We start from the raw sequence: 25,276 nt of genomic DNA on the forward strand, positions 1-25,276 counted from the left end.
ATCTCTCTCTTCATCCACATCTATCTCTCTTTCTCTTCATCCACATCTTTCAGCTAGACCCCTACGATTCCTTGCAAGTTTTGATTTCAGCCATAGTGACTGCCCTGATCTTTGTACAATATTTTTCCTTTGGAGTATATTTGCCATTGGTTTTCTCTTATACTGTTTTTAGTTTTGGAGTTGGTGATATTGCTCTGGTTCAAAAAGATAAAATTTATCAACAGAATATGGCTGAAATGAAAAATAATTTATTGATGCAGTAATCATTGGAAGTTTGATTTCACACATCTAACATAGTGATGGAGAGAGGATGAGCCTTGTTGCAATTGCCTACTTATCCTGCTGCAATGTTTCTTGGTGATAGTGATGGAGAGAGGAGGAGTCTTGTAATGTATTTCAAAGTTTCTGAGAATTTTAATAAAGACATCTCTCCTCAATTCCAAGACAGCATCAAGGTAACTTCATTTTGTATGCAACTTCATCCATTTGGATAGGCATGTACTTTATTATGATGTACTCTCCCTGATGGAAATGATCTTATGTTCTATTGGAACACTCAGTCTGTTGGTATATTTGAATGATGCTTTTAGAAAATGGTTGACGATGAGACGGAAAAAGTTAAAGGATTCGAAAAGGACTCCATTGTACCTTTCAGAGAAAGACTAAAGATCTTGACTGGGGTGGTAAATCCTGAAGATCTCGGTTGGAGTTCTGCTGAGAAGAAGCTTGTACATGCATATAATGACAAACGAGTTCTTTCACGCCCCTGGCACAATTTTTACAAGGTAAACATTGAACATTTATGTTTCTGAGTGTTAAGAAGATGAAACACAAAAACCATGTTGTCTGACTTTATCAAGCTCTCTCACATGCGGGTCCTAACTACTTTGAGATTGATCGGGACATTCATCGCTTCAGCTACATATCAAGGAAGGGTCTCGAATTTTTGTGAGAACGTCTTTAAAAACGGAATGGCCGAGCGGCTATACTCTTAAAATATTATATTTATGGCGTGTAGTCACTCTAAAATATTCTTTTTATGGAGTATAGTCGCGCGGCCATACTTTAAAAATATTCTTTTTACGGAATATAGTCGTGCGGCGATACTCCCTTTTAAAATAGAGAATTTATGTGCGGCCATACTCTCTTTCAAAATATTCTGTTTATGGCTTATAAAGGATAGCTAAGCGGCTGTACTTTAAAAATATTCTACCACGCAGCTACACGTTTAAAATATTCTATTTTACCAGTATAGCCATGCGGCTATACGCTTTAAATATAACAATAAAAATATGGATTTCTCTGTAGCAAAGGTAAGCCTTGAGATAATGATTCAATTAGACATGGTATGCATTTACGTTCTAGCTTTGTTGCTCTGTGTGCACTTAGGGTTGAGAGAAAATTTATGCCTTGTTTGTGTGTTGCATGTGTATGAGAAGAGATATAATTACGTTGCTTATCTTTTTAGGTGCCATTTGTCATATTTCCTAAATATATTCAAATATTTAAACAGTAAAGCGGAGCATCTATATTCGAATAATAATATAATTATTAATTGAAGTAATTAAAAAAGGCAAACATATTACTTAATGACATATATATGAAATTAAAGAAGTTGGGCAAAAAATAAAAGTAAAGAAACTAATTTTATATTTTAAAAAAAATAAATAAATAGCAAGAAGACCATAGGTCTATGCCGGCAACTATTTGCCAAATTAGACCTCTCCCGAGGAAAGTTTCCTATGCCGATGAAAGTTCGTCGGGAGAGGTTTTTTTAAATAATAAGTATAAACTTAGTATCTTTAGGTCAGTACATTTTTATTTTAAATTTTATTTTAGTAATTAAATAAAATCTTAGCCTTATTTAATTACTTTCATTAGTAATTATGTTTTAATCATTATTTATTTTGTGAATAATTAGTGTTAAATATTTTAATTAACTTCACAAATATATTACTTAATAAATAGTAATTGGTTTTTTAATTTTTTTCTTTAATAAAATACTTAAATACTAATTATTCACTAAGTAAATAATAATTAAAACATAACTACTAAATAAAGTAATTAAAAAAGATAATTTCATATTATGATATTTCAAGGGTATAGCCCTGCGGCCATACGTTTAAAATATTATGTTAATGGAGCCTTAACAAAACAAATTTATGTCCGGAGTGCTAAATTGAATCAATAAATTTGTGATCATCAAAATACTTCAGTAATTCGCTGACTCACTTGAGAAGTTATTTTATTGCTTGTGTACATATCCACATGACATGTTGATGTGATTTATCAAAATTTTCTCAAATTATTATAATTCGTGCACAATAGTTATAAAATTCAAATTTTACAACCAAAAAAAAGGAACAATAAGAGAAAAAATTGTAGCCAAAGGTGGTTGATATGGTAGATCCAAATATTCCTATGAAGATGAATCCATTCTCTTAGAAAGGTTAGAATGGTGGTTCATATCTCTTGGAAAATGGCAATACTCGTTTTTTCCCAAATTTATTTTAAAAATAGTACTTCCAGGTGGCTATACTAGGGTTTTTTCTAATTTTATTTTAAAAACAGTACAGCCGGGCGGCTTTACTCGGTATTTTGTAATTTTAAAAAAATAGTATAGCCGCATGGCTAGACTCGGTTTCTTAAAATATTCTGGCGAATCGGACTCGAACTCATCACTACGAACGTCTAGGGCACAGAGCAAGGCCGTTCCGGTTTTGAGCAGAGTTCGAGATATCGGCCTAGGAGATAGGCGGGAGGACACCACACCAGAGAGTTAAAGGGGGCCTAGGCGGATCTAGGCGGCCGGGAGGATGTAGGCGGCGCCTAGGATGCCGGGCGGATCTAGGCGGCGGGCGGGTCTGGGCGCCGTGGCGGGTCGTGTCCTTTTTAATTTTTATTTCCAAATGAAGACAGACGGAGCTTGCTGGTGCGAAGGAGCAAAGGTGACATGTATATAGTGTGTGTAAGATAATTGTATGAATATATATTTCCAGTACGGAGTTTGTGATGCAATTGGAATTCTCTGACAAACTAGCCATAATAATTTGCATGTTTTCTGGTGGTTAAACAAATAGGATTGTCGTTGCTTGCTATTTCTTTTATCACCTATCAATTCTATTTCGCTATCTTATGTCAGATTGAGACAACGGTCACATGAATTCGCCAGCGCTTTTGTGGATATAAGTCTCTGAACCGTATTCAGAGCCGCATAGTTCGTACTGTTTATTATACTAATGAAAATATACTAGTAAGTTATTGATACTGTTGATTATGTGAATACCAAACCATTGCAGTGAAAGTGCTGATATGATACTTGTAGGTTTGTGCTCCAACAGGAGCTGGCAAAACCAGCATAGCTGTGATTTCTATTCTACATGAGGTATGCAAATGATTGGCTATTCCTGGGTCTCTATTCTCATTTTTGGTAATCATACTTTTTCTCTTACTACTTTGGCTTGATCTCAAATTCACTTTTATCAATTATGCGTTCTCCGTGTGCAAAAACTGTTACCCAAAAGAGGAAAATGAAAACCTTAATGGCTTCACTTTCTTCTTATTAAGATGATAGTCACTGATTGATTATTTTTTCATATAAAGTGATTAAATGCTTTTAGATTTTGACGTTATGGGTCCACTGTGTTTCCCATTATGGTTATAGAATTCTTTGGTTTCTGTTTTTTCAGTTGATTTTGTTTTTGTGTTTTTTTTAATCTCATTTGAAGTCTCTATATAATACTCACACTCAGAAGTCTGAATGATATTTGCTCAGTGATGCCAATCATATATGTAGTCTCTTGCACATCAGCTTGGCATTAGTATGAGCTTTGCAGTCAAAATTAACTCATTTTATTGTGACTGACCTTTTCACTCAACTTGACAAGTTTTGACAAGAGCTTGTTCAGTATGTGACAGTAAATATCATGTATTTTGTACACAAATTTTTTCTTAAACCTTTGGTCAAACTAGTAGGAATTGTTACAGTAGAAGTTATTGTCTGCTCAAGTTTTCATTTTGATCAATTTTATAGACACATTACAGAGGTATCAAATGTCAATGTTTAGCCGTAGGGTTCCCTTTGGTTGTGGTTTTTGTGAGTTTTGTTTTGGACTGGTTGAGCATTACGGAGGTATCTCTCTCTTTATCCACATACATCTATCTATCTATCTCTCTCTCTCTCTCTCTCTCTCTCTCTCTCTCTCTCTCTTATATATACAGCGAGTTTAATCGTTTCTTCATATTTGTGTGGCCATAGTTTGGATTTTCCTGGTATTGTCAAGCATATGGCTAGTGAACCATATTGAAGGTTACTATAAGCTGTTCTACTGTAATGAAAAATCAAGCTTTGAAAAGAGTTTTCATGAGCCTGCCTAAATTGGGTTCTATGTAGATTATGTTCTATGAAGGCTTGTTAGATTTGAGAGAGTCTAAGAAGGAAACATGACAGTGCATACCTTACAGCCGTATTGAATTGCAGAATGAGATATGCTACAAGACGGTTTCTTTTTCCTTGGGCTCTCCTTTGTGTAATGTATGCATTAGCAACTGCCTTGATCTTTGTATAATATGTTTCTTTTGGAGAATATGTGCCATTTGTTTTCTCTTATATTGTTTTTAGTTTTGGAGTTAATACGATATTGCTCTGGTTCAAAAAGATAAAATTTATCAACATAATATGACTTCAATGAAAAATAATTATATTAATGTACTAAAAAACTACGATCTATATTGATGCAGTAATCATTGGAAGTTTGATTTCACACATCTAACATAGAAACAGTGGCTTGCTCAGAAAGAAATAATAATAATAATAATAAAAATGAAATAAAAAGGGATGCAATTGGGGATGCAATATTACATATAAAAGGCAGGTGGGCGAAGGGGTTGCGGGTCGCTGGTGGGCGAGGAGGTCAGAGAGAGACAGAGAGAGAGGAGGCGACGGCTCAGAGGAGAGAGAGGCAGCGAGTTTTTAAAAAATTTAGGATGTAGAAAATGTGGTGAAAAGAAAAGCAAAGGGAAGATTTCATATATTTGGGTGTATGTTATTCGGCATATGAGTAAATTCTGTACCTATTAGAAAAACAATGGTCCTGTTATTGGAGCTTAATTCCATCCATCAATGGGTTAAGCAGACGTGAATTTCTATTTTTATGAATTTCGAGCTAGCCTTGAGGGTATTGTTTTGAGATGTGATGATGCATGAAAGAATGATGTCATACCAGTTTAGCAGTAAATTGAATAGCATACTTATTTTAGGCGTTGCTCCTTGGAGAGTATATTCTTTCTCTCTATTATTATTATTGATGATGTTGGTGATGACGGTAGGAGTGAAGAAGTTTCGTTTGTAACATATTATAAGATGGTGGTATGCAAGAAAGAAATAAGGTCCACAAAGCAATATAAATAGAAATTGGAACAATCTAATTATTATTTTAAATTAAAATTATTGCATATGCAAGACGTAATTGTCATTTATTTTTCTGGAGCGCAAGACATTCATGCTGCATGCAGCTAGCTAGGCAACAATTGCCAATCCCTTAATTAATATGATTATTCTTGAAGCAGCTCTCATAGCATGAATCCACGAAGCCCTTCACATAGCGTTTATCTACAATTTCAAGCAAATAAAACCAATATACATAGCATATCAATGACCGAAATATAATTCAAAACGAACATGATAAAGCGAGAGAGAGAGAGAGAGAGGCAGATCAATAATCCCATATGGAAATATGCATATTACCAAAATTGGAAGTGCTTGTGGTGGCAATAGAGTTGGCACAGTTATGTGTACAATTATATACAACATCCGAAGGCCTATGTTTGCATCTAATCATGCACATGCCAAGGCATATTGGGTTCATCAGGCACTTTGTCGTACATTTTAAACCATAAGAAATAAGATGACCATTTGGAACCACATGATTTGTATTGGAAGGATCAATGGCATCATCAACTTGACCAAGAGTGTTGCCATTTGAAACCGTATTGGTATAGGAAGGATTAATATCAGCTTGAGCTATTGCAAGCACAAGCATGCTCATCAAAACCACAGCCCTCAAGATACTAGCATCCATACCTCCTCTTTCTTTGTTTCAACTTTTTTTTTAATGAACTCTGTTTGATTGCCGGAGTTTGTTGGTGGAGGAAGTGGAAGCTATACAATTTATAAGGAGACCCTGTGGCCATCTATGGTTCTAAGCATGATTGTAGCTAATTACATGAGATGTAATGCAGCATATATTGAAGCGATACATGCAGGACTATCATTTTGAGCATAATGTACATGCAGGACTATCATTTTGAGAATAATGTACATGCAGGACTATCATTTTGAGCATAATTGAAGGTGTCTCTCTTTTGATTTCATTTGAATAAGTCCGAAATATTTATCTGTTGAGCGTCAAATTATTGTTAATTGGTGGATGTAATTTAGGCGGTTTGGTAGTATCATAATATATATTGTTTTCCCATTGTACGGAAATGACAGAATTATTGTTTATTTTCTTGATCAATTGCAGGTATGCTTTTGATTAGTTGATCTTGACTGTAATGGAGCCTTTTTCTTTGAAGATCAATCGCATAGAGTCCCTTTTGATTAAGTCTTTTTGTCGGGACAATTATGTGCCTGGTGAAGTTAGTTTTCTATGCTTTTATTTTGCCAACGGGGTCTAACCTAGTGGAAAAGTGTTTTGACTTGCAGACAAGAGGTCTCAAGTTCGAACTTCCACGGCATTTTGACTGTGAGTGTGTGAGAAACCCCCTCCTTTGTAGTTTAGACTATCACTTATACTAATATAAAAAAAGCCTTTTTCTCTGGACAAAATTCCTTCATTAATTGGGTCTCACCTCAAAAGTTAAATTTATAATTTAGCAATTTTTGGTGTCTATACATCATTATATTGGGAAAATTATAGCCGTACGGCTATACTATTTCTTTAAAAAAATTAGAAATAAATCGGGAATAGCCGCTCGGCTATACTATTTATTGAGAGAGAGAGAGAGAGAGAGAGAGAGAGAGAGAGCCGAGTAACGCCCAGCTTCTTGATAGACATCCATTTCTTAATTGTACCAAGGGTTCCAATCACAATTTGTGCCTGATACTGGTGCTCGAGATTGAATGGATGTAGAACTCGTCCTCTCCGTCGGGACAACACACTCTGCATTTATCCTCGTGTAATTCCCCATCTTCTGAAGGACCTCCATATTCTGCCACATTCACTTACCACCATCAATCCTCTAGTCCAAAAAGCTCAGCTATATTCAATTTCCACAAACAAAGAAAATAGCCTTTCTTTCTTTCTTTTAAGTAAATTGTATATCATTCACCATATAATTTATATTCAAATTAATTTTAAAAAAAACAACAACAATTGGAGTAACAATCTAAGAAAAGAACGGAACTTTACCTGAATGGCCAACTCTCTGGTGAGGTGGATACAGAGCGCTTGAGGAGCTTTAACATTGGAGCTCTCCACCTCTCCATCTGTTCAATAAGGGGAAAATTGCAGATGGTTTAGGATGAAATGAAAGGTGAAAAATGACGGAGCTGAAGGCACAGTTCACAACTATTTTAGGTAAAAGCTAAGCCCCAAGGGTCTTACCTTGATTCTTAGGCGTGAAACTCTCAGGAAGTTTTAAATCATAGCAAAACAAAACATCCCTGCCAATTGCATTTGTTATGCTTAAAGTAGGCCACTAAATATCAGGCAAGGAAGGACCCCTTGCTCTTCTAGTTGCTACATATTACAACCATAAAATCCAGCCAGTTCTTGGGTCATGTAGTTTCACCAATTACATTGACATTGAAGTGCACCAGAGCCGTCTAATTTAGGAACATGTCATGTAAATCCATCTCTTTCGGGGTCGGAGAATGCCCATGTTATTTCATCAAGGTCTGGAGGCTCTAAATACCAAAAGCAAACTATTCAAGCAAGCTCCTACTGAGCACTGACGGCCTAAATACTGATATAGAATAGAAACTAAAATGTCTTAAAGTGAGATGAAAGCTCGTTACAAACCACTCCACCAGCAATTAGATGATCAAGCATCCCTGCATATATATAATATAAGTGTGTTGACTTCTCTTCGCTATCCATACAAACCTCTTCCCATCCTTCTCAACGTAGTCATTCAGTGCACTCCATAAGCCTATTCCAACAAGAAGTACACATAAAAAATGTTTAAAATGAAAAGTTGGAAGAAAATCAAATGAACAACAATAAAAGAGTTAGCTGGCTTCCTTCCTACATGAACATTGAAAAAACGACCAGACTCAATGCTACCACTGAAGTTTCTAACCCTACAAAAAATCTTATATTCCTCTCTAGCCAACACTATAGCGCACAGTGTCCCTCCCCCAAACCTCATTATCAAGCCCTTTCACCGAACCTCCATGTCGAGGCACTGCAAGATACATATATAGCACCAATTAATCCAATGAGCCAGTTGCCATTCATCATTCAGATTAATATAGCCAAAATGACTTGCTAGAGATGCATCAAAAATTGATTATAATTCACTGTTTAATCACCTACCAAGGTGAAAAAAAGGTGGCCCAAATCCCAGAAACAAACCGTAGCTCATTCCTTATACCTGGATCATGTTCTTCCCCTAAGCTTTTGATTACATCTCCCACAGCTCTCGTCCTGTGCTCAGCGATGAATACAAAGAGAAGGAACTCAGAGTGCGATTCCTGCAAGCAGTTTCAATAAAATGTGGAGTGGACTGTGACTATGGAGAGATAAAACGAACAATTGGTCTGTTTATGTTTGGCAGCTGAGAAAATGTATTGTATAACTTACCAAGGAAAGCGCGATTGCAGATTTTGATGTCTTCCGAGCAGCCCCGAGATCCAACCGGTTTGATATCGAACGACGCCGTCCCAAGTGAAGACATCATCGGAGGTGAGATCGATGCAGATTTAAAAGCCTTGCTAGTAGGAACGAATCGAAACAACGCCGTAAGCGCTTTGGGGAAAGCGCGAAAAGCTTTGGCAATAAAACGGAAGGCCGAGAGTCGATGAGTCTGTGAGAGCCGAGGAATGCCGCTGCATCGGAAAATATATATATATATATATCAAAATCGCCTAAGCGCCTAAGGCAGCATCAGAACGACGCCGTCCCAAGTGAAGACATCATCGGAGGCCGACCGATGCAGACGAAAAGGAAGGCCGAGAGTCGATGAGTCGTGAGAGCTAAGGAATGCCGCCTGCAATGGAAAAAATATATATATCAAAAAATGGGCCTAGGCGGGCTAGGCGGGCATCGTGAACGACGCTGTCCCAAGTGAAGACATCATCGGAGGTCAAACCGATGCCGCACAAAACGAAGGCCGAGAGTCGATGAGTCCGTGAGAGCCGAGCAATGCCGCCGCATAGCTGGAAAAAATAAAAATGGAAAAACCGCCTAGGCGGGGCTTTTTTTTTTTTAATAATTTTTTTTACTGACTTTAAAGAAAACCTGAGTTTTAAAGTCTTTATTCGCTACGCCACGTATAGCCGCGCGGCTATACTATTTCGTTGAATTTCGAACGAGCATGAGAAGACTGGGCGTCATTTGTATGCATATGTGAGTATTATTCTTTAGATCATTCAATACCCTCGTCATATGTTGGATTTTGGGATAAGCATCTTTCCAGGCAATGCCACATTATGAGTTCATATGTGGGACATTCCGGTCAAGGCCAAGGGGTGGCCGTAAGAGGAAGTACCCCACTATAGAAATGCTCGTACCAATTGGGCCAGGAGTCTTGAGTACCTCTCCTGGTTGCTCTCACAAGAAGCTGAAAATGAGAATTGAGCCATACCCCTGAAGTAAGTGATTGGACATATCCACTACGTACGCTAACCTACTTAGAAGGAAATTGGGTGTCATGAATCTCAACACTAGATATCAGTGGCGGAGCCACCTAAGGACTAGGGTGGGCTCAGGCCCTCTCTCATTTTTTTTATTTTCTCATATTTTTACTTCTATGTTTGCTTCTTGGAGTAAAGACTCTTTTTTTTTTCTCCTTCTCTTCCTCTTTTGATTAATTTAAGCTTTGTGAATTCCCCTTTCCCCTATTTTACATGTCTAAGTAGGGTATCTTAATATTGGGATTTATGAACATTTTTTGTATTTCTTCTCTTTGTTAAAGTATAAATTATTAAATTTTGAGTCTTTAATAGTGTAGATGATGAGATTAATATTCAACCATGTTAAAATATAAAAGTCAGGACAATTATGATTGTAATAAATGAATAAATTATTCATCAGTATGAAATGATATTATTAACTTGTTAACCCGTTTAGTGCTTGAGGACTCCTATTCGAATTATTTTTAAAATTTTTGTGAAAGGACCCCTCTAATGTGAAATCCTGGCTCCGCCACGCTAGATATGGAAATTGGGTGATGCTGTGAATCTGAGCATTTCTGTATTTTTTTTGGAGATAAGCATTCTTCTGTTTAGTTGAATGGTATTTATTAATACAATTGTTGAACGGCCACAACCTCTATCCTGAAATCTGAAGAACAAATTTGTGCACTACTTGCCAAACCACCCATAACTCTGATGGGCTGGAACAGTCATTTTGCATTGGCTCAAAGTTGTGGAATGAGTGCTCTCTCTTCTTTTCGCTCTCATTTTTGCCCACCACAAGTTTATGTGGAACAACTTTGTTCTGCTTGTTCAGACCTAGTGAATATATAGTTTTGGGTTGTTTTGATAATTAAGAATGACTTTGAAAACTCATCCCTTTCAATAGAACTTTCAATTACTGTAAGTAGAAAAAAGAAAGGATTTAAATTTGGGTGGAATATTTGGTGGTATTTTGATTTGTGTTGTCAGCAAATGCACAGGCCACAGACTATTGTTCCGCTTGCATCTGAACATGCACAGGCCAAACCAAACTAGGTCTTATGAAAATTTGATATTGATTTCGAACAGGGGATAGGGATTGGATAGAATGTATGTGACATGTATAAGCCTCTGGATAGTACTTTCTTTGGGAAATTATATTGAGCATGAAATTCTTTGTAGCTCTAAGATAATTGTATGAATATATATTTCCAGTATGGAATTTGTGATGCAATTGGAGTTCTCTGACAAACTAGCCATAATAATTTGCACGTTTTCTGGTGGTTAAACAAATAGTATTGTCCTTGCTTGCTGTTTATGTCTTATGCTTGTCAGATTGAGATAACGGTTACATGAATTCGCTCAGCTGCTTTTAATGGATATAAGTCTCTGCACCGTATTCAGATCCACATATTTCACACTGCTTATTACACTAATGAAAATATACTAGTAAGTTATTGATTCTGTTGATTATGTGAATACCAAACCATTGCAGTGAAAGTGCTGATATGATATCTGCTTGAATGTGATTTTCATTTACTTGCAGGTTTGTGCTCCAACAGGAGCTGGCAAAACAAACATAGCTATGATTTCTATTCTACATGAGGTATGCAAATGATTGTCTACTCCTGGGTCTCTATTCTCATTTTTGGCAATCATACTTTTTCTCTTACTACTTTGGCTTGATCTCAAATTCACACATTTGTTTTTGTATTGTGTAAGAGTTAATCTGGGTTAATTGCATAGTTAAAATGGCATGGAATGGCTGTAATGTCATATGAGCTGGTATTGAAAAAAAAATTTGGGAGGGTTAGTGTGTTAAAGATATCAGCTTGCAAAATAAAGCAAGGAAACTAAGCTTTTGGCTGCCTTGGTTATTCGAGTCCTTTTATGTCATGGTGATATACTCATAGTACTTTTCATGTTGAATTCAACCTATTTAGTTTTTGAAAATATTCAGTATGGTAGTATATCATCCATTTTGAGATTTAGATGGTGAGTCGGCATTTTCTGTGGCAGATTGGACAGCACTTCAATGATGATTACTTGCATAAAGATGAATTTTAGATAGTTTATGTTGTGCCAATGAAGGTATGAGGCACTAGTTGCTCGAACTTTGCGCCAGGTAAACTTTTACCTGAATTATTACTGATCTTGGCTTCTTTCTGCTGAATAACTAGCGGACTATATTTAAATTAGTTGCGAACATTTGTACAGTTGCAACTTATGCTCATGAAAGTTGGAGAGGTATTATCTGTTTCTTATTAGGGTTATTGTGATAGGGGGATGTTTATATTTAAAAATGTTTATCAGATGTCTGTTACAACTTACATGTTGCTTATGCAGTTTATGGTTGGTTGCAAAAAATTTAGTTGCTTATGACCTATTGTTTGCTTTTTAGTTGTCGTTGGTTTTTGTTTTTTTGTTTTGTTTTTGTTGTTGTCGTTGTTGTTGTTGTTGTTGTTGTGGTTTTTGTGTGTGTGTGTGGCAGGTAGAGTCTACACAGACAATGATACGCATTGTGGGCGTTTCAGCCACTTTACCGAACTATTTAGAGGTATTTTGTTCACCTGATGATATCTTTTATCTGTATTTATTGGCCTTTAAATGCCGTACTCTGAAATCTATTCTGTTTATTTGTTAATGTGAATTATTCTTCTATAGCCACCCAGGTTGCACAGTTTCTGAGAGTGAATCCTGAAGGGACTCTTCTTCTTTGATTCTAGTTATTGCCCTGTGCCCCTGGCATAGCAGTATATTGGTATTAGTGAGCAGAATTTTCAGCCCGTATTAGATTGCAGAATGAGATATGCCACAAGAAGGTTTCTTTTTCCTTGGGCTCTCCTTTGTGTAATGTATGCATTAGAATGATTATTTAAGTGATTGATACTTTTTTCTGCCAGGTTTTTGAATCACTCAGGCAAGCTTATCGTGCAATGGTATTCGTTCATTCTCGGAAGGACACGACAAAAACAGCTCGGAATTGGTATACCTTTATATTCCATCTTACTTGTGTGGGTTTCTGTTTGGTTGAAATTATTTTTTGAAAGTGTTTAATAATAAATTAGTCATGCTGACTTCATAAATGAGGAAGCTTCAGTTGGTTGCTGATGCAATTGCATCAGCTGGACCCCTACGATTCCTTGCAAGTTTTGATTTCAGCCATTTGTTTTCTCTTATATTGTTTTAAGTTTTGGAGTTAATGATATTGCTCTGGTACAAAAAGATAAAATTTATCAACAGAATATGACTTTTACAACCAAAAAAAAAGGAACAATAAGAGAAAAAATCGTAGCAAAAGGTGGTTCATATGGTAGATCCAAAGATTCCTATGAAGATGAATCCATTCTCCTAGAAAGGTTAGAATGTTGGTTCATATCTCTTGGAAAATAGTATAGGCGCGCGGCTATACTCGTTTTTTCCCAAATTTATTTTAAAAATAGCACTTCCACGTGGCTATGCTAGGTTTTTTCCTAATTTTATTTTTAAAACAGTACAGTCGGCTTCACTCAGTATTTTCAGTAATTTAAAAAAATAGTATAGCCGCGTCTATACTCGGTTTTTAAAAATATTCGCGAATCGAACTCGAACTCAACTCGAACTCATCACTACGAACGCCTAGGCACATGAGCATGGTCGTTCCAGTGTTTTGAGCAGTGTTCGAGATATCGCCTAGGCGCTAGGCGGGAGGACATCGACACCGTGGAGTTAAGGGGCCTAGGCAGCTGGGAGGATCTAAGGCGGCCTGGGCGGATCTAGGGGCCTAGGAGGATGTAGGCGGCCTGGGGCTCATGGTCGTGTCCTTTTTTTCCAAATGAAGATGAAGCTAGTGCGAAGGAGCAAAGGTGACAGGTATATAGTGTGTGAGAAGGAGGAAAGGTGACATAAAATGAGGAAAGGCATAAGAAATGAGGGGTTTGTTTCGTGTGGAGTGAAAGGAAGAGATAGAAAACTGTGTTTCATTGTTGAGAGAGTGAGAATTGGGAGGCAAATGAAGAGGGAATGAGAGATTTATAATTCCTGGTGGTCTTGGTTGGGGTAAAGAAAAGGAAAGGATAAATTAGTCGTCAACACGCATGGCATGAAATGTATTTTGTAGAATGTGTTGACTTTGCCAAATCCTTCATCCAACTGAGAGGTATGTCTTCTTTATCTTTGAAACTAGGAGTTTTTTTTGTCTATGAGCAACGATATAAGCATAATAGGCAATCTATTCAACCCAAAAAAAGAAAATTTGAATCCATATTGGCATTGCAATTTCACGTACTAAAATTGCAGTTCTGTATTCTTCATTTGTCGTATTTTTCTTGCTTTAGACTCATGATTTGAACTCAAAGTGCTCTGCAGTACTTGTTGTTTAGAAGCCTAATTGTTTTAAAAGTTATCGTCATGGTAACTGAAAAGGAAAAATTTGAGGAATGGCGTGTCTCAGGGTTAGAGGCAAGATGCTCACTCTTGGGCATTTCCACTTATGCCTCCTAGTTGTTAATTTGAAGTATATGGTATTGCAGAATAAAAAAGAGCAATTCCTAATATGACCATCAGTGGATTGCCTTATTTCAAAAGATACCAGAATTAGTTGTGAATATCTTTTAAGGTCTTTTCTCTTTCCACACCTTCTCTTAACTTAGAATAAACCGTGTTGATTTTTCTGGTGTTCGGTGACTAAACCAAATCCTTCATCCAACTGTAATATATGCTTCTACCGTCCTTTATCTGCTTACGTTTGATTCATGGAATTTGTGGAATTTCTAGTTGGAGTTCATTTTTTTTTGTCTCGATGATTCTCTTGCACCAACAAAAAATCATCTTACATTTCTTATATGCAACGTGATATCAAAGAAGCCAAAAGTGCAAAATAGTCTACACCAAAAGATAATCTGTTTCCCTACAATCTATGTTCTTTGAACCGGTATGTCCTTTGAAATGAGTTTCATTATGCTTCCCCTAGTGATTGCTCTTACTATGGGGTTTGATTTTATTTTGAAAAAAAGAAAATTGAGTATAGCGGCTATTATTTCGATCACAGATACGACATAACCGGACCTAACCCTATAAATAGAATATATTAAATTGAGTGGTGATTTCCCCACTTCTTTTTCTCCTATTTTATCCACTTACACTCCTTTTTTATAACTGGGGAAATCTGCCCTTAAATTTATGCAGTGGCTATACCCTTTAAATAGCATAATATGGCTTTCTCTTATGCTTTAATTAGTATTTAATTATTTTATTAAAGAAAAAAATTAAAAAAATTAATTCAACAAGTAATATAATTTATGAAGTTAATTTAAATATTTAAATTTCTAAAGAAATAATTATTAATGAAAATAATTAAATAAGGCTAAGATGTTATTTAATTACTAAAAACAAAATTTAAAATAAAAATTTAATTAAAGCTAAGTTTAAATTTATTTTTCAAAAAAAATTCTTCTGCATTCTTCATTTGAATCGTAAATATGCCGGTTAATTCTATGCAGTTTTTTAGACTCATGTCCTCATTTATTGGTTTGTTTTTGAACTGTAGGATGATGTATTATTCAAAGTGCTCTTGCATCTGCTTTGTGTACCTTGTTGTGCAGAACAATAAGGAATTAATATATAAACGAAATTTCGTCGAGACAGGTTTTTTATATATTTTAAACGTATTGCCACACAGCTATACTATATAAATAGAAATTTTAAACGTATAGCCGGTCGGCTGAACTCTATAAATAGAAATTATAACCTTATAGTCGAGCGGCTATACCCTTTAAGAGCTATTCCACTTTGGTTGACAACGCCACGGCGAGGGGGCCTAAGGCGAAAAAACGAGTTCCAGAGGGCTTTTTGCCCGGGCTGGGTGTAGGCTCCACCACCTAGGTTGGCCCTCGGCAAAATCAGCCCTTGCTCTAGCATGGGTTTTGCTAACGTCAGCAACCAAAAAAAAATTTTAAACAAATCTATAAAAAATTTAAAAAAATACTAGAATTTTCAGAATTTTTTTTTTAAAAAAAATACTTAGTAATGTTGTTCACTTTCCACACCAAAACTCTATACAAATTCCTCTCCTCACATCTCATGTGAATAGTAGTTGTCATGGCAATGGATGGAAACACCACAAGCCTTTTGCAAGGGCTGCCACTATTCACGTGAATAGCAACAGCCCTTGCGTCCCATTGTCCTTTGTCATGGCAAATGGGTGGAAGTGCTTTAAGTAGGCCTATACCCCAATATTTTAAGAGTATAGCCGCACGGCTATAGAAATTTTAAAAGTATAGCCGCTCGGCTATACACTATAAATGTAAAGCATAGCCCTCCAACTCTCCATTAGTGAACACACACATCTGTCTCCGACTTTACAACTACGATTGATTTATATCTTGTTGGACCATTGATTTATGACTTTGAGATCAATCTTTTTCTGAGTTATTGATTTCTCTTCCATCTAGTTTGGTTGTATTTGGCATGATATGGAAATCAATGCACCCTGGTGTGCTTCATATCTTGTTGATAGCTTTTTTGGGGTTCTACTCACTTGGTATTCTGGTGCCCTCCAAAGCTTATGTATCCTTCCTAGTGCTTTACTGATGAACCGGGTCTTATATGTTTCTACTGTTTTCAAGATTCATCCCTTGTAATTTTGCAATAATTTCTCTCTTTTAATGCGGTGTGGATTTAGTCCTGAGTTAAGGCTTGAATTTATGTTCCTCCATTGATTTTATTTTGGCTGATGTCATGTCAGAGTATGCAACAGTTTACTAGCTAGGTTCTGTTTTGTGTTGGTTCTCTGAAAGTCAGTCTTAGCTTTTGATCTGCGGGGTGAGTTGGAATCTAGTTACATGCTTATGTGGGTTTGAAATCTTACTCTTTTGTGAAAGTGATGAAGATATTTGGTAGCACATGGTTTTATTGCTTCTGGTTGTAAATACAATTTTAAACGAGGCTCTGTTGTCATTTGCAAGTTCTTGGCAGGATTTAATCGATTAAGATTATTCGAAATGGATTGTTGCCTAAGTTAAGAAGCACTTCCTCTTTGCATAATATTTTTCTAAAAGCTCAAGCAGAAGAACCATTTTATGTAATATTTATAGACATAACTGGATTAAGTTAGGTACTAGTATTAAAAAATTTGTAAATTGATCATCGGAGAAATGGATATCTTTTTCGAACATCAAAAATTCCTGAAATTACACTGTAGGACGAATATCATTATCTAAACTGCCTAGGGGAGTGAAATTTTAAGATATTAAGGGTGAGGAAAAATTTCAAAATGAACCAAACAGAAGCAATTGAGGGTGAGGAAAAGCAAAGAAATTGGGATTAATTGAGAGTTAAAGAGGGAATTGTTTTGCTGCTAAGCACATCATTCTATCTTTTGTTAATAATTGATTTGATCGTATGTTTCATTTGTTTACTTTGAAAAGATAAGGTTTCATTTAAATTTTATCTTAACTTTGCACTATATTTCTTTGATTTATTAGGATGAATTCATTTATATTCACAGGCAGTGGGTGCTTGATGGTGAAAGGAAGATACCATGAGAGAGAGATGCATTCCATATGCTTTGTCCCAGAAGGATTTCAACCTGGAGTATATGGGAAGCACAACCTCTTCTCTGCATCTAGTTGAATCGCAACTGGGTGCGAAGATAGAACTGTGAGGTTGACCAGGTATGATTATAATTATTAGCTATTTAATATCTTAAATTTAAAAATAAAATTGAAAAGGGAATAGTTGAATTTATTGTATAATATAATTGAATGTATTTACACTTTTGTTAACCTTGAGAACTGAGCTGACAGTATATACGTGCATGTTGTAGCCTACATAAAAATGAATGTATGCATGATATTTATTTAACATATTAACCCGCTTGGGTGGCAAAACTGAGTGATTTATCAGGTGCTTGTACAAGACTAGCTAATTGCTTATATGCCAGGTGCTGACAATTGGTCTGCATCAAAATTGCTTGGGGAGCATGTTGGTGGATCAGCTGTGAGATCAATATACCCGATATGAGAAATGGACAACATGCAGCAATGGAGAACATAGAAACTCCAGTTTTGTTGATTTCTGTTGGTGCAAAGCGGGTATTGACTTCTTGGCTACTAAGAAGTAGGAAGGTAGACAAGAAGAAAGAACAACATAACATCACTGGAAATAGCAATAAATGCTTCAAAAGGATTCACTAGAGCTTCAACATCGCATGATTTACTATTCACTAAAGCTTCATAAATATATATTTTTTTACTAAGAAGTTTGTGGGATTTTTTGGTGAATTTTTCAGATGTTGTATGAATTTATTATGATTTCTGGAACCTAAAGCATTGGAAAAAACTAATTAATGGAAGAGAATGACATATGGTAGCATCAGATTGGTGTGTCATCAGAGCTTCTGACAGATGTACGTATCGCTTAGCGACATGTGTCATCAGTGGTTCATTTTTGTGTCTTAAACTTAAAAATTTCACAAAAAATGAATATATATATATATATATGAAAAACAAATGACAAAAATTTCTAAAACTCCCTTGCCAGATTTTCTTGGAAAATACTAGGGAGACTAACTTTAGATACCAACTTGTGTATCATTGTATTGATGGGCTCCACCTCTATTAGAGAGATAGTACACAAGTTGGTATCTAAAGTTGGTCTCCCTAGCATGACTCCATTTTCTTCGACTATAACATGTGAAAACAAAATTTTGACTTTGGGAAATTTCAAGTAATAATTGGAGGAAGAGTTGTAGTGAGTAGTGTAATAACTCGATCATAAATTAATATTTAATTATTAATTTATTCAAGTAAAAGATAATTTTACCTCGAGAATATTTTAATAGTTTAAAAGTTGACTTTTGTTTGGGAAGGAATCTGGGGATTTTAGCAGTATCGTTGCGTAGAGCACATCGAGATGAGTCCGTAGACATGTAGTGGGCACAAATCGGAGTTATAACGAAGAAGTTACGATCAAAAGTAATCCAGTGACAAAACCGTAGTTATTTCGAAAAGGGATTTTAAAAACCTGATTTCTCTCTCTCTCTCTCTCTCTCTCTCTCTCTCACCCCGTCGCAAACCAAACCCCTTCCCCTGGTGAGAACAGCCGTCGGCTTTTGGCCTCAACCGCCGCCACCGTCAACCACCTGCCACGAGACCGGTCCCGTTAGAACCGCCGTCTCTTCCTCTCTCCATTCCACCCCATCCCCGACGACGGTAGCCACTGTAGCCGCGAATTTCACAAAATCCGGCCAATTTTTTACCCAAACTTCCCGGAGTTCGTTTGAGCAATTCCGGCCACCATTTTTTTCGATCTAAGTAAGCTTTTTCTTTCTCTTGATGTATTCTAGCTAATGGTTGAGTTATTTAGGATCAATTTCTACATTTTGTAACTCGACTAAGCAATTGAAATTTGAACGATTTTTGGCTGATGATTCCGGCCACTTTTTGATGTTGGTCCAAGAACAAAAATTGCTCTATTCATTATTTTGATCATGTAGGTATAGTCTTGACTGGCGGTTTGGAGATTTTCCAATCTTCGAAATCGCTTTGGACACCTACGCACTGGCGGCGCGTGGGCACTATTTGGGTGTCCTCTTGGTCCTAAAATAATCCTCATGTTGTCCAGAGCACGACAATATGCTCGGATTTTAATTTGGTTATCGTTTGACTGTTGATTGGATATCGCATTTTAGGTGTTATCTAGGTTCGATATGATCGGACCGTTGGATCGACTCCAATTTAAAATACATTGATCTAGGCACCTCTAGGATCGTCTATAGATTCGCGGATCGAGAATCAAAGTCCTGAATACTCCGATTCAATAATTCAAAGTTTAAGTAAACGGTAACCGTCCAATCGTGGAATAGCGAGTAATCTAATTTAATACAACTAGTTTAAATCCAAATATGTTTCCCTTTAAAAGCATATCTAATTTAATAATATTTTTAAAGAGTTTTTATTATTATTTTTATTCACACATTAGCATCAAAGTGGGTATCATAATTGCCACGTCACTAATTTAACGGTGAACTTGACGGATGGTGTAAATTGGCCGAATTTGAAAACTATGGGGTGTAAAATGATGATATTAAAATCCGATGACCCATATTAAGAATGACCCCAAACCTTTAATTTACATACTCTGTCTACATAGAAAATAGTTCAATTAAGGATCAAAACCAATTTATGGAAACTCCATTTCTAGTAAGGAAGAATGTAAAGCATGCAAGTGTATTCTCATAACGACTTGTTTTGCAGCTAGTAATTTCTTTACCGCTTTGTGGTTCACATTCCTTAATCATGATGCATTTTTATGCCCATAATTTACTTGTAAGTTCTATTCTCATAGCTAATAATTAGCCCACGCCCAAGAAATTTACTCAGCAGAGAATCCATGAAAATCTTGCTAAGCAATAAATCATAAGACAAGGTTGAGAAATGAGGCTCTTAAGGCCTTCTCCAACCCATGAGGGTCTAAACCCAAATTTCCCCCCTCCAAAAAGTGACTATTTGGGTTTTGCCCGGACTCAAATTGTTTTTTCTCCCAACCCTACGGACTCAAATTTTAGGTCCGCAACTTTATTAAATTGTTTAAGATGCGGTTTAAGTCTAATTTTTTTTTATGGATAACTTTTCTTCATTTAATCTTTTTAAATAACATCATAATTTAATTTTTTGAACAATTTGACCTAAAAAAAATTGAAATTCCATAAATTTCATTTTATTCCAAAAGTAAACACACAACATAAAAAAAAACACAACATAATTGAAACACAAAATGAGGATTGAAACAATTGTCGACCTCATTCACCATCTCCAAAGCTCCTCCAAAGGTGATTGATCAAATCATTTCGGAGACTCTGATGCACATGTGGAGATCGAACTCTATTATGACGAATCATGTAATTAAAGAGAGTCTGCCTATCTTGGTGGTACTCATATGTAATGCTTGGCTCCAACTCATATTGTTTTGCTCTAGCCCTCCTGGATCGTTGTGGACACATATCCTCATCATCAGATTCCTCTTCAACATATTCGTACTCATCCTTCACAATCATGTTGTGCAAAATTATACACGTCATCATGATTGAGTGGAGGTTATCCTTGCACCACATACGTGCAAGGCCCCGAACAATAGCCCATCGAGCCTGTAGTATTCCAAATGCTCTTTCAACATCCTTCTTGTATGCTTCTTGCATTTGTGCAAAAAGCCTCTTCTTTGGGTTATCAGGAGAAGATATTGTCTTCACCAAAGTAGCCCAACAGGGGTAGATCCCATCTGCCAAATAGTAGCCCAAATGGTATTGATTTCCATTGACAATATATTCAACATGAGGAGCCACTCCATGTACCACATCATTGAACAATGGAGAACGAGCTAAAATGTTGATATCATTGTTGGATCCAGCGACTCCAAAAAAGGCATGTCATATCCATGTGTCGTACGAGGCCACAGCCTCTAGCACTTTTTTTTGTGACCGTAAACTGACCTGCCCAAGAAGATGGGCAATTCTTCCATTCCCAGTGCATGCAGTCAAGACTTCCTAATATGCCTGGGAAACCTCAACTTCTTGCCTTGTGTAATAGCTTGTAAAAGTCAACTGGATTTGGAGATCGAGGTACCATTGGCTATAAACGGCTTCAACAGAACAAAACTTTTGGAGTGACTCAAGAGTGTGCTTTCACCCAATCTACAGATGCGTCGGTCACGCCACCGAGCATCCCCATGCGAGCATACGAAAGACAGCGGTTAACTTTTGCTCAGGGCATAACCCTTGTCGACCGAGCCCATCTTTTTTTGACGAAAGTATGGCTCGTGGTTGACAACATCATTCAAGATGCGGTAAAACAACTCTTTCGCATTCGGAACCACCTATGAAAGTCGGTAGAATTAAAATGTAGCCTTTCAACGAAGTAGTCGGACATGAGATTGCGATGGCGATCTTTCCTCTCACAGTTCTTGTACACACGACCGACTACCGACCCACCATGTTTGGTGGCTTCATTCTCCTGTGAAGTATGGTGGACAATGGCTTCAATCACTCTCTGATGATGTTCTTCATCATCTGAATCATCATCAAACATAAAGGAAAAGATAGTCTTGCCACGGTTATCCATTGAAAACTTCAAATAATATGAAAAGTATGAGAATGAAGGAGATGATGTGCTTGAAATGATATCAAAAGTATGAGAATGAAAGGAGATTGATGAGATTGACAAAGGAAAAATAAATTGAGAAATAGAAATAATGTTTTTGGTAGATTAATTGAGAAATGGATGGTATTTATAGAGTTTGGAGTGAGTTTTGGGGGTGGATCTGATTTGGATTAATTTAAAATATTATTTTGACCGTTGGATTTAAATTTCAGTCATTGGATCTTTTTTTTTTACCGTTAAAATAACTTAGATTTAATCTAGATCGTTAATTTAAAGTTACTATTAGAATTTGGAAAAAAAAAAAAAAAAAAAGGAATAGTTATTTGCAACGGCACTTTTAAGGTTGAAATGAGCCAACAGTGGGCCAGCCTTTTTAAAGTTACTTGATTTGTTTATAAAAAAAAAGAAAAAAGTAGCCATTTGAATTGCAACGGCTACAAAACCAGCGCCGACACGTGGCATGGCAGCAGACAAACCCATCAGAAAATGTCAATAGCGCGAGTCCCACCAAATTTTCAGAATCACATGGCCTTAGCCACCTCAGCGTGGGGTCCAAAGAAACAATATTGGTCAGGCAATACTTGGACCCATATTTGGGTCCAAATTTTGGGTCCAAATTTTGTTGGGTTGGGAGAGATTTTGGGAGATAATTTGGGTTTGAGTCCTTGCATTGGAGATGGCCTAATAAGTAGAAAACTTCTGAACGTTAATTATACACAGACTTGCCAAGTTCCCATGTTAAGCTTTCCATTTGTAATTGGAACCCTGCATGAGAACAAGAAACATGTAATGCTAACGAGGCTACATATTTTCAAAGCAAAAATGTAGTTTCAACCAATCTAATAAGGTATCCTCACGTCAGTGTGCAGCCAAACATTGATGATTTAATATGTGCTGGCATGTCATCTGGACCTGAAAAACTTACATAAATCAGTATCAACATTTGGGAATGAATGCAAAGAACCAGATAAATAAGACCACAATTATATGTACCCAAACAAATCACATACTTGTTTATTTTTTACCAAGTATGTGATTTGTTGTAGTTAATAAATAATAAATTTTTGGGGCTAATATGTTTACAGGTAGAAGAACCAAATAATGTTACTAACCAAACTATCATTACAAGCATAAATATGCAGAGAGCAAGGTATGCATAATAGTCTCATATTTTTATTTTTTCATAATATGTGTAAGTGATTGTAAATGTCTTCTTATTAAAGGAAATTAGAGTAATGGTAGAAAAGGAAAAAGAAAGATAGAAAAAGAACAAAATTGATTAACAGTAAAAGAGGGTGTTAAGCGGAGAAAATGTCCCATTTTGGAGAGACTACTTTTGTATACACAGGTTTTGACGGTGGCCGACGTACCATATTTTGTCCCCTTAGTATCATCAAGTGTACGACACTGTTCCCACGTCTAGAAACTCGGTAGGATCCAAAAAGCAGTGGGGTCAACCAAATAAAGAAACCTTCATTGAGACTATTAAATTGTCAAAAAAAATAAAGAAACGCAGAAATGCCAGGAAGAGAAACCCGCTGCAGGCTTCAAGCAGGACGCTTCCCTGACGCGCTGAAACCTCAAACCCACAAAAGCAAACCAAAACAACTGGCGGGGACGGCAAATCATGTCTTTATTTTGTCTATGTATTTTAAAATAATTATAAAAAACTGGATTTGGCCGCTCAAAACCGTGTTCTCTTGTAATACGGAATTTGTCATTCCATATCCCAATAGAAGAATATATACATCTCTCTCTCTCCCCTCTAAAAAACTGGATTTGGCCGCTTTATTTCACTTTAAACCATTAATTTTGATAAGCTTTTTAGATTATATTTTGTTGTCACGTATCACTATTTATATTTTGGATGAAGATTTGGTGTGGAAAGTGAATAAAATTGTTAGGTATTTATAGGGAAAACATCCAGAATTTTTTGGTATTTTTTAAAAAATTTGAATTTTTTTGCAATTTTATGCCATTTGTTTTTTTTTATACAAATGGAAAGTAGTAGAAAAATGTGAGGGAAAAAATAAAATGGTTATGTATTTATAGGGAAAAAATACAGAATTTTTTGGTATTTTTTTTAAAAAAATTCAGATTTTTTTCGATGCAATTTTTAGCTAAAAACGAGGACTGTCGGATTGTTGGAAAAAAAAAGGATCGAAGAGTCAGTGTTGCGACACGTGGCACAGTACCGTGCGATGATGTCACTCTGACGTCATCGAACTCGGGCTGAAGCCCAGTGGAAATGGGACCCAGGGCTTGCCCGGGCTGGAAGTGCAGCGCTGGAGCTGTTTTGGGCTATCTGGGGGGGCCTTTTGCCCGACTCTGTGCCTGCGGTGGAGGTGCTCTAAGAGGCTTCCACGTTTGTTATTGTTACACCCCAACAAGGATCCGTTGTTTTATAATGGTTAAGTTTATCCTCTTCTTTTCATCGTTGCTTTATCCCCATGGTCTCATCGTCTATAAATAGCATCATATACAAGTTACAAGAAGTCAGGAAGCCACAAAGCCAGAAAGAGCACTTAGAAGAGACCCAAGTCCGCATTTACATAGCAGCAATTAAAGTAACAAATTAGCAATTTCAATGGAGATCACCCCCAAGTCATCATCGTCCGCCCTGGGAAGATTGTGCCGTAAACTGTCTCCAAGAAAGACAGAGGCAGGCCATCATGAAGTAGGGGGCCCAATTGAGAACCCAACAACATGCAGCAGCATCAGCAGCAACAGCGACCTCCAGATGTCGAAGATGTTTGATTTCTTCGACGAGAACGGAGATGGTAAGATTTCCCCAGCAGAGCTGCAGACTTGTGTGAGGAGTGTTGGGGGAGAGCTGTCTGAGGAGGAAGCGGAGGCCGCCGTGGAGGCTTCGGATTTGGATGGAGATGGGCTGCTGGGGTTTGAAGAATTCCAGAAGTTGATGGAAGCCACAAACGACGACAACAAGAATCAGCAGCTCAGAGATGCCTTTGGGATGTATGAAATGGAAGGCTCTGGCTGCATAACCCCAGCCAGCTTGAAGAGGATGCTCAGCCGCCTCGGCGACTCTCGCTCCATCGATGACTGCAAGGCCATGATTCGAGCGTTCGACCTTAATGGAGATGGGGTTCTCAGCTTTAATGAGTTCACAATCATGATGCGTTAAATTAATTTAATTCCATTCCTTCGCGTTTGTGTGTACATCATTTATATAGTAACTTTGTAACTCAGATATTTCCCCTTTTTTTTTCTTCTCCCTTTTCGAGCAAACTCAAGTGACCAATAATAATTGTTTCACTCATTCGTTCACCCCCTCCCCTCC

The 25,276-nt window shown here is 36.8% G+C and overlaps 2 protein-coding genes across 2 annotated transcripts; one reads left to right on the forward strand and one right to left on the reverse strand.

The window, feature by feature from the left end:
• Positions 1–20,621: 20,621 nt before the first annotated feature.
• On the reverse strand, positions 20,622–21,936 carry LOC103336740 (uncharacterized). Its single transcript, XM_089041924.1, has 2 exons — positions 21,774–21,936; positions 20,622–21,196 (listed from the first exon to the last, which is right to left on the reverse strand). The coding sequence occupies exons 1-2, from the start codon at positions 21,934–21,936 to the stop codon at positions 20,622–20,624; spliced, it is 738 nt and encodes a 245-aa protein (XP_088898050.1).
• Positions 21,937–24,329: 2,393 nt separating this feature from the next.
• LOC103336591 (calcium-binding protein CML38-like) lies at positions 24,330–25,263 on the forward strand. The gene has a single exon (XM_008239647.3). The coding sequence runs from the start codon at positions 24,563–24,565 to the stop codon at positions 25,118–25,120; it is 558 nt and encodes a 185-aa protein (XP_008237869.1). The 5' UTR covers positions 24,330–24,562; the 3' UTR covers positions 25,121–25,263.
• Positions 25,264–25,276: the final 13 nt, after the last annotated feature.

The sequence above is a fragment of the Prunus mume genome, linkage group LG7 (assembly GCF_029339155.1).
Source record: "Prunus mume cultivar Tortuosa linkage group LG7, ASM2933915v1, whole genome shotgun sequence".
In the NCBI taxonomy this organism is placed as follows: domain Eukaryota; kingdom Viridiplantae; phylum Streptophyta; class Magnoliopsida; order Rosales; family Rosaceae; genus Prunus; species Prunus mume.